Here is a 10432-nt window from a genome sequence, read left to right on the forward strand (position 1 = left end):
CTGCACTCCAGTCTGGGCGACAGAGTGAGACTCCAACTCAAAAAAAAAAAAAAAGCAAAACAAGTTATGAAGGACTTAGACAAGGAATGGGATCATTCTGTTTATTGTGAATATGTAGGAAAAACAAATGTGTTAAACTTAACTTAAAAACTCACCCACACAGTCCTATGTACTTGAGCTTTAGAGATTATCAGCCTTCACTTTGACTTCTCAGCTCTACCGTAGTAGCTGTGTAACCCTGAACCCTGTTACTTAAAATCTCCAAACTTAAGTTCCCTCTTGTAGAGTAAGGATAATCCTACTTTATAGGATTCTTATAAATTAAAAAGTGGAGCTGGGCATAGTGGCTCTTGCCTGTAATCCCAGCACTTTGAGAGGCAGAGGCAAGAGTATTGCCTGAGCCTGGGGCTACGAGATCAACCTGGGCAACTTGGCAAGACCTCATCTGTACAATAAGTCAAAAAAATTAGCCAGGTGTGGTGGCGAGCTCCTGTGGTTCCAGTGCTTGGAAGGCTGAGGCAGAAGGATCGCCTGAGCCCAGCAGGTTGAACCTTCAGTAACTGAGCGTACCACTTCACACTAGCCTGGACAACAGGGTGAGACTCAAACTCAAAATAAATAAATAAATTGCAATGTGGAAGTAAATATAAAATGTTTAACCTAGTGCTTAGCATATAGTAAGGGTAATAGGTCAAACATCTCAAATACCTGTGTTTTGTCCCACCTAATTTTTAATGAATGGTTGATGGTTAATGAACTAAAGTTTTTTACTAAAACTTTCCCTCTTTAATAGTGAAACTAAATGGTGGCAGACATGTCCAAGGAATATTACGGGGATTTGACCCCTTTATGAATCTTGTGATAGATGAATGCGTGGAGATGGCAACTAGTGGACAACAGAACAATATTGGCATGGTGGTAAGTAGATACAAGATTGCTCTTAGAGATTCCATTTTTCTTTTGGAATATATTTACTTATATCAAACTCATGTATTAAACTGGAGTTAGTAAACCTCGGAAAAGGCAGATTACAGGCACGATTAAACTTCCCATCTCCTTTGAGTTTAACGTACGGCAGTCATTCATCTGCACTCATATCTCTGTTACCTGTAGGTGAGATCTCAACTTCACTTAAGGACCAAGGTGCTATGATTTGAAGTAGCTGTTGGAAATCATTTTTCAGCTTTACTGTGTAATAGAGGCCTATAGTTAGTCCTTCATTAGAGCAGTAGCTCTGAAACATTAACATGTATATGAATCCCCAGTTAAAGTCAGATCAGATTCATTAGGTGTGAGGTGGAACCTGAGAGTTTGCATTTCTAACAAATGCACAGGTAACACAGATCTGCCAGTCCACAGATCACACTTTCTAATTTTACTAATCTGAATTTTCTGGTTTATCACAACCCAAATTTAAAAGTAGCCAAGGTAAAAGTTGCACAGGATAATCACAAAGATAGCCTTTCACATGAGAGAAAGCAGGAAAAAAAAATTGAGCTCTCATTTTAGAAGCAAATATTCCTGCATTAGGCCATAGTCATAGTGATTACTGAAAAAGAATTTTGATATTTTGTCAAGACCCAGACTTTGAATCCCTCTTTGTCTAACACAGGGCAATGTACCTAAGAAGTAGTAAGCCCTAATTTCTTGAAAAGGGGGACCAAAAAGAACAACCTAACGTTAGCAAATAATTGAGCATAGTGACTTTCAAGAGGTGGGAGTTGCTCATTGTTAGCCTTTTTTGTTTGTTGGGGGGGTTGTTTTGTTTTTGCCTCACTACTTTGATATAGGGGGTGAATATAGAGGTCTCACTATGTTGCCCAGGTTGGACCTTTTATAACTTCTCTTTCTGCTTTACCTCTCCTGTTTAAACTTTTATAAATGTTGCAGAACACATTATTATTCCCTCGACTGTAGAACTTCCTTTTTTTTTTTTTTTTCCTTGAGTCAGAGTCTTACTCTGCTGCCCTGGCTGGAGTGCAGTGGCATGCTCACAGCCACCTCAGCCTAACCTGCTGGGCTCAGGTGATCATTCTGCCTCAACCTTCCGAGTAGCTGGAACCACAGGCATGCACCACCATACCCAGCTGACATTTATTTATTTATTTTACTTATTTATTGTAGAGACAAGGTATCACCATATTGCTCAGGCTGGTTTCAAACCCCTGAGCTCAAGCAATCCTCTCGCCCCCACCTCCCAAGGTGTTGGGATTCAGGCGTGAGCCACTGCATCCAGCCCAACTGTGACACTTTCACTGGCTCATTTTTTATTTCATGATGACTACTTGAAGATTGGCACTTGAGGTTGGGCACAGTGATTCACACCTGTAATCCTAGTACTTTGGGAGGCTGAAGCAGGAGAATCACCTGAGGCCAGGAGTTCAAGACCAGCCGGGGCAACATAGTGAGAACCTGTCTTAATGGGGATCGGATGCCAATCTTTGCATCGGATGCCTATCTTTGCGCTCAAGTTGGATTCTTTCCTTATCCTTCCCCCCACCCTCCACCACCCCCAGTGTCACTCTGTTGCCCATGCTGGAAGACAGTGGCATGGTCATAGCTCCCCACAGCCTCAACCTGCTGTGCTTAGGCAATCCTCCCACCTTCCAAGTAGCTGGGACTACAGGCGTGTGCCACCACACCTGGCTGATTTTTTTTTTTTGTAGAGATGAGTCTTGCTATGTTTCCTAGGCTAGTATGTTTTTATACTTTATCTTATTAGTTCTGCCTAGAATTTGATAGCCTTCCATCCTAGTTTGTTCTCTAAATGAAACTATACCCTAAACTGTGCCTAAGATATTCTGCTGCACCTGTTTTTTCCATTAATTTTTGGAGACAGGAGTAGGCATGTTCATTTGAGTCCTGCAGTTTTGAAGGTGAAATGAGTCCATGGAGACTCAGTATTTCATAAAGGTAATTCTTCGCTCTAGATGTGCATTTTATAAAGGGCCTAGAGTTTTTTGGTCTCCCTGAGGCTTGACAAAGGCTTCACAAACTGGCATGCAGTTGTTGAAGAACCATTAATAATAACCATCATTGATAGGTTTGGTAAATGAATGTACTTTTTCTCTTTCTTAGGTAATACGAGGAAATAGTATTATCATGTTAGAAGCCTTGGAACGAGTATAAATGGCTTTTCAGCAAAGAAGTCCATGTCCTTTCTCCCAAGGGCCTGTTTTACTTGGATGTAAAAATTGGGTCATGTACATTTTCGTATTAAACTTTTTGTTAAATAAACTTTTGTAATGGTCAAAAATGCTTTCTCAGATGTTGTGAATGTAGAATATTAGCTCTTAGCCTGATTTTTTTTTTCTAACATGATTGTTCTTGGTTAAGACTGATTTCAAAGGGTTTTACACATTAAAATGGAAGAATCCTATTAAATGTGAAACATAGCAAGGATTCCTCTTCTCCATCTTCCAACACTGAACAGATGAAGCTGCGAACATGAGTGACTTTCTTCTGAAACAGTAACTGTAATTTTCAAAAATTAAGAATAGTGACTTCAGTCTACTTAGTTTCCAAGTATATCTACATTCCAAATATAGTAAAACAGCAAGTAATGATGTAATTATTTATTTTGAACATGAGTAACTGGGGAAATTTTTGAACAAAAGTAGAAAGGATTCCAGAGAAAAACATTCCAGTGTATTGTGGTTCTTTGTGAGTAGAGAAGGACGGTGAAAGTGCTGTTCACAATATATTCTTTATGGTCCGAAAGCTCAAGTGAGAGAGATATTACAGATGGTTGCATTATAAACCTGACCTTAAGAAGCCTTACCAAACAAATGCTTGAGGAAGGCCTCTTCTTTCTGTAATCTGGTAAAAAGCCTGCAAATCTTGAATCACTTTAAAACTGCACAGAATGGAATATACACAAGTGGGTAAAGTTCTTGTAAAACAACACAATGAATAACTTTTATATATATCTCTCTCAAATGGCATGTCTTATAGAAAATGTTTATAACAAGAACAGCAGGATTAAACACAATCATGCTAAGGAGAATTAATGCAAAGTCCATTTTTTCTTCCATTCTTCAGCAGCTCTGTAAGTCTTCATCGGCGGTGATTTTTTGCAATAACGTAGAGCGGGGATAAAGTACTAGTTCTCCAATGTAGCTCCTCGAATAGTAGCATGCTTGGGAACTTAGTAAAATGCAAATTTTTGTATCCCACTACAAAGCTATTGAATAAACTCTGAGGGTGGGGCCCAGGCTTTGTTTTCACAAGCCCTCCAGGTCATTCTCATGCTTACTCAGCTGGAGAACCACTAGAGTAGTGCTGGCTTTCCTTAGTTCTTGCGTCATTTTTACCAGTCTCTTCTGTAAAAGGAGGACTAGAGCAGTCTCCTGAAATAACAAAGCTCTGACAGTATTCTTCCAATAAAATTATTCTTGAATACTATAGTTGCATTAAAATGACCTAACATGCCTGGAGTAGCAGGCTCTGATAGTATTTGTCTCCCAGTAAAAAAGTATTCTTTTAATACTATAGTTGTATTAAAACTGCCTAATATGTTTGATGTATTGAAGACCTGTATTGGTTTTGAGAAAGCAATCTCATGCCCTCCTGAAAAATTAAACCAGAATAGGTTTGATATAATACCATTAACATTTTAAATCGGTATACTTTTAAAAATATATCTCATTGCAAAACAAGTCTACAAATGATAGAAATTAACTTATTATTATTTACCAATATTTAGCAATATACATAACAGTATTACATTCTCTACAAATTGTCTTCATTAAAACCACAAAAGGAAAATATGAATACCTCTTAACATGTTAAGAATAAAATTAGAGAAAAGCTGACCCTTTGACAAACCATGAGTTTAACCCCTGCCTCTGTTATCAAATATATCTTGGCAGTTTATCAGCATATTAATATTCACAACTGTAGTAGGAATGAAATTTTTACTGAGTCAATGTTCTCATGCTATTTTGCTAAAGTAGCTACTGCCAGAATCTGGTGAAAGACTTTTTTTAAACTAATAGTATGTGTTAACTTGGTTGCAATTTTATTTTTAATTCTCAAGTTTTTACTTGTGTACCACCAGCGGCTCTAACAACCAGTCATGATCTTCGTACTGTAGATGTAAAACCAGCTCAAGTTTGGCTGCATACTGGTATTATTTGGGACACACTAAAGCCCTACAAGTGATTCCAACATGCAGAAAGGTTGACAGTCACTGTCTTAAGGTTTCAGCAACCAATTGCTCACCTAGAATGCTACAATAACTTTGAAACAGTTAACACTTTGAACATATGCTGGATTTAGTCAGGCTTGCTGAGATTCTGAATATGCTGTTCTAGTGCCAACTGCTCTAGAGTTACCTAAGTTGCCTCTGCAGTTAGACTGTCAATGCTTCTTATCAAGATTACTACTAAAGTTCTCGTTGAGAGAAGTTATTCCTTGCAAATAGATCTGCTTTGATATGGATTGGGTTTCTTAGGACTTTCAAGGCACTAAAAACCCTTTGTAGACATTTTGCCCAACCTCAGTGATTCTCAAGCCTGGTTGCACGTTAGGAACTTTACAAAGCTACCATGCCAAGGTGTGTACTCAATCCATTAAATCTGAATCCCTGGTTGTGGGTGTCTCGGTATTTTGAAAAGCACAAGTGAGGATTTAATAGAATGCCAGTTTCTTGATTAAATAGCACATATTTGCTTTTCAATTTACTTGAGTTTTTTTTATGACTTCTTAAGGTTGTAATACTAAGAATTCTAAATTTCACCCCTTATAAAATTAACACAGAAACAATCGATAGACCACATTCTGAAAGTCAAGGCTTTAGGCATGGGCACATTTACTTCAAAACAGTATAAAATTACTAAGAGCAAGGCCTAAGACACTAAACTCCCATACTCGTTTTATCTGACTGAAGATCACATCCAATTGTAAAGCTCAAATGGACTAGTCCCCAGCTAAGATGTCTTTAAGTTCTCCCTCAGGTTAAAATGCTCCACAGTTCTGATTAAAATCCAGGGCCCCACCCCCAGATGCCAAATCAGAATCTCCCAGAGAGGAGTTTGAGAATCCGGTTGTTTAACAAGCTCCAGGTCACGAGCAGACAAGTTTGGGAAACACTGCTGATGAATACTGAAAGTATAGTTCAGAAATGTTGGAGATTGCCTAAGTGCAACAGTTACAGCTTCACACGTAACCAGAACCTCGCATATTCTTGACCCACAGGGATTACTTTTAAACGATGATGATGGCGAAAGATCCGATTCAAAATTATCTCTGCTCAGATGCTATTCTCTCTTGCCAGTGATCTTCACTTGGAAGTAGGGGACAAGAGAGATCGTGCCATCTCATAGCTCGGTTTTCAGCTTCTCATATAAGCCATCCTGGTCAATCATGTCTGTGTTCCCGTTCCAGCGGTGATAGGCAAGGAGCGCCGCATTGTGGGCGGCAATGGCACTCATCTCCATGGCACTTGCTGCACACTCTATGCCACTGAGGTAATAAAGTCGGTCATGGAGTATGACGGAGGGACATTTCTCCGGGGGCTTATAGTGAGGATAAGCGAGCCATGGCTTCTTCACAGCATAATCAAAGGTCAAAAAGAGCTTCAAAATCTGTGCTTTGGTAAGAGTTTCTTGGGAAAAGATCTTCCAAACATAAGTTCCGTGTGTTGACGGCTGAAGACTTTCCTTTGCCTTGACAGAGGACACAATCCCAATACTGTTAATGAACAAATCTGGACTATCAGTGGTTAAAACTGTACTAAGGCCAAACTTATCTAAAGGTCTAGAGCTAAAGATAGTTGTATTCAACTCCCCGTTCACTAACGTTGTTACTATGTGTTGGTAGTATTGATGGAATTCCTCAATTGGAGGATCAAAGTTGAGAAAAGTAATATTGGACATTTTTCGATTCAACGGAGTGGCCACCAAGACGATGTCATAGAAGTCTGAATGGGTCTCAGATCCAGTTTGGTAGACCACTTCATACATCTTTGTGGGATTTCCTAGACAGAATAAGAAAGCATACATTTCTTTAGTGTTTCTAATATACTATATTTTACACTTTTAAAAATAATTCTAGGCTGGGCGCAGTGGCTCGAGCCTGTAATCCCAGCACTTTGGGAGGCCGAGGCGAGACGACTGCCTGAGCTCAGGGGTTCGAGACCAGCCTGAGCAAGATGGAAACATGGCAAATTGGCACATTGATGCCAATTTCCTATTCAGAATGTCAATAAGTACAAAATATGGAATAATAATAATTCTAAGCTGGGCAGTTGCTCACACCTGTAATCCCAGTACTTTGGGAGGTGGAGGCAAGAGGACTGCCTGAGCCCAGGAGATTGAGACCAGCCTGGGCAACATGGCAAGACCTCATCTCTACAATATCCTTTAAAAAGCTAGCTGGGTGAAGTGGCATACGCCTGTAGTCCCAACCAGCTCCCACACTCATTTGGTCAGTAAATCATGTGGAACTGTCACCTGAGCCCAGCAGGTTGCAGCTTGTATAGCCATAATTGTACCAATACACTCTAGCCTGGGAAACAGAGTGGGACACTAACTCAAAAAAATAAGTAACAATAATAATTCTACATCTTCTTAATAATTTTTCTATAATTCAAAAGAATTAAAGGAGTTTTTTTGTTTTTGAGTCAGCTCACTGTTGCCCAGGCTGGAGTGCAGTGGCACAACCATGGCTACCACAGCCTCAACCTACTGGGCTTGAGTGATCCTTGTGCCTCAGCTACCCAAGTAGCTGGAACTACAGACACACACAGCCAAGGCCAGCTAATTTTTTGACTTATTGTAGAGACGAGGTCTTGCCAAATTGCCCAGGCTGGTCTCAAACCCCTTCCAAAGTACTAGAATTACAGGCGTGAGCCACCACACCCAGCCTTAAAGGAGTTTTATCTCTTTGAGATAACTGTCCCTTGCATTTTTAGTACATTGATACCAATTTCCTATTCAGAATGTCAATAAGTACAAAATATGGAATTTTTACTTTTGAGTCGGGATCTCACTTTGTCGCCCAGGATGCAGTGCAGTGGCGTGATCATGTCTCAGCCTCCAACTCCTGCAATCCGTCCACCTGAGCCTTCCAAGTGGCTGGGACTGCAGGCATATACCACCACACCGGGCTGATAATTGATTTTTTATAGAGACAACATCCTGCTATGTTGCTAGGCTGGTCTCGAACTCCTAGGCTCAAGCATTCTTCCTGCCTCAGCCTCCCAAGGTGCTGGGATTACAGGCATGAGCCACTGCACCTGGCCTAGAGATAATTTTTTTAATCTGTAGAGTCACACCACTGCACTTGAGTACATTTGGGGATACTCTATATGTCACAACAGAGGCAATTTAAAGTTCCATCATTTTGGAACTGAGTGAGAGATGACAAAAAGAGGTTTCTCTCTGTGAGCAATCATTTTCTGCAGGGGAAATCAGGAACAATTAAAAAGAAGTCCAGGCTTACCTGTCTGCTTGGTCCTTGTTTTCTCCTCTATGAACATGACTGAGCCAGATATAAGATTGCTTTTGGAAGCCTGAAGGAGCCCTGAGCAAACAAGCTTATTGCCACCTTTTACAGCCCAAAGGCCAGAATCAGAACAGGACAGTGACACTGCCCCTGTGAGAGGAAAAAATGGGTTTTAATTCGACTTTGTGAGGGGTCCTCTACCCACTCTCCCTTCCCAATCAGACGCTCTGCTCCAAATGTCTCCAGACATTGCTAAATGGCCCCGGGGCAGAATCTCCTCCAGATGAGAGCCACTGAATTAACAAACGCTGAGGACCCTCTCCCCCTAAAATGTACATCTACTTACGCACAATTTTGCTGACAATGTCTGTTGTTCCCAGAGTAATGCTGCCTTCTCAGTCTATGGCCCAAAGTCAGGAGCCACCAAAACCTCTGGTAAGCCCCTTTGTAAACCAGTGTCCACCACGGTTCCCAGGCCTGGCTTACCCACAAAGGCATTGATGTCCGTGCTTTGACCATAATTGACCCTCATGACAGGAGCAATCATTTCATCAAGGAATTTCTCAGAGAAGCCTGCTTTCTGCAGCGTTTCAAGGAGTGTTCGGTTAAGCATTCCAAGGAAGTCATCTCCTCCTAGAGCATGCAGTAATTTTTCTACACTGCTGAAGGCGTAATCGTGAGACTGGTAGCGGTAGATCCTTGCGAAAAGAAGAGAAACGTCCATTAAACCTGCTTCTAGTTACTTTTCTTTGAAATATTTATGACTCTCCCAGAAGCCCTAAAATACCTCTTTTATCTTGTGATCTGTTTATTTTTTTTAAAGTTTTGCTTACTGTCGCTTACTAAAAGCATTTTATCTGATATTTAAAAAATAAAATCATGGGTTTTAGGGCCAAACACATCCAATGTAACTCCACTGCTCTAAGTGCAGAGAGAGAAAGAAGTAAAATACCTCGCCGAAAGGTCACATGGCAAGTGGAAGGCTCAAGCACAACTTGCCCATCCTGTCCTCAGCCACCACCCACACGAGCACCCCCGCCACTAAGCATGCCTGCCCCATTCACTGGTCTCTAAGTATTGTCTCCCTGCCACTGGCAAGCCCTTCCTTCCACCTGGAAGGCACCTCCCACTCCTAACCGCAACACCGTACTTCCTTCAGAGGCCTTGATCCCACTTCCTCGGCAAAGTCTTGCCGAGCATCCGGGGCCACAGTGATGTCATCACCTGCAAAGTCCCATAAACTTAGCACCTGCCAGAGGCAGTGACTCATGCCTGTAATCCCAGCACTTTGGGAGGCTGAGGCGAGAGGACTGCCTGAGCCCACGGTTTTGAGACCCGCCTGGGCAACATGGCGAGACCTCATCTCTACAATAAATCAAGAAAAATTAGCCAGGCATGGTGACAAGTGCCTGTGGTTCCAGCTACTCGGAAGGCTGAGGCGAAAGGATCGGCCAGAGCCCAGCAGGTCGCGGCTGTGGTGTCCGTGAGCGTGCCGCTGCACTCCAGCCTGGGTAACAGAGTGAGACTGACTCAAAAAAAAAAAAAACTTACCATCAATGTTATTTGTTTAGCACTTATGTGCCACTTCATAATATTTATTTATTTATTTATTTATAATATTTATTTATTATTTATTTATTTAGAGTCAGAATCTCACTCTATCACCCAGGAGTGCAGTGGCATGCTCATGACTATCGCAGTCTCAACCTACTGGACTCAGATAATCATTCCACCTCAACCATCCAACTAGTTACAACTACTGGCATGCACCAGCATAGCTGCTAATTTTTTGATTTATTGTAGAGACAAGGTCTCGCCAAATTGCTCAGACTAGTCTTGAACCCCTGGGCTCAGGCAATCCTCTCACCTCGACCTCTCAAAAGTGCTGAGATTACAGGTGTGAGCCACTGTACCCAGTCTATAATTTTTTTTTTTCTTTTTTTGAGTTGGAGTCTCACTCTGTCGCCCAGACTGGAGTGCAGTG

The 10432-nt window shown here is 41.3% G+C and overlaps 2 protein-coding genes across 7 annotated transcripts in view; one reads left to right on the forward strand and one right to left on the reverse strand.

Moving 5' to 3' along the window:
• The window catches only part of SNRPG (small nuclear ribonucleoprotein polypeptide G), a 6638-nt gene extending 3244 nt beyond the window's left edge, over positions 1 to 3394 (forward strand). For 3 of the 5 annotated variants that reach the window (XM_021714653.1, XM_021714654.1, XM_021714652.1), the window contains exons 3-4: positions 794 to 918; positions 3079 to 3256. In XM_021714653.1, coding sequence (XP_021570328.1) covers positions 794 to 918; positions 3079 to 3129 — 176 coding nt within the window. In that variant the 3' untranslated portion in view covers positions 3130 to 3256. Of the gene's footprint in view, positions 1 to 793; positions 919 to 3078 lie in introns of all 5 variants that reach the window. The other 2 variants (XM_008062368.2, XM_021714651.1) reach the window with 2 other exon arrangements.
• A 166-nt stretch (positions 3395 to 3560) lies between these two features.
• The window catches only part of PCYOX1 (prenylcysteine oxidase 1), a 25242-nt gene continuing 18370 nt past the window's right edge, over positions 3561 to 10432 (reverse strand). Inside the window, exons 3-5 of one of the 2 annotated variants that reach the window (XM_008062369.2) lie at positions 8935 to 9146; positions 8446 to 8598; positions 3561 to 6979 (exon numbers count right to left, since the gene is read on the reverse strand). In XM_008062369.2, the coding sequence (XP_008060560.1) occupies positions 6321 to 6979; positions 8446 to 8598; positions 8935 to 9146 (1024 nt within the window). In that variant the 3' untranslated portion in view covers positions 3561 to 6320. The remainder of the gene's footprint in view (positions 6980 to 8445; positions 8599 to 8934; positions 9147 to 10432) is intronic. The other variant, XM_021714648.1, reaches the window with a different exon arrangement.

This window comes from Carlito syrichta, unplaced genomic scaffold (assembly GCF_000164805.1).
Source record: "Carlito syrichta isolate Samal-C Ts95f unplaced genomic scaffold, Tarsius_syrichta-2.0.1 Scaffold305689, whole genome shotgun sequence".
In the NCBI taxonomy this organism is placed as follows: Eukaryota; Metazoa; Chordata; class Mammalia; order Primates; family Tarsiidae; genus Carlito; species Carlito syrichta.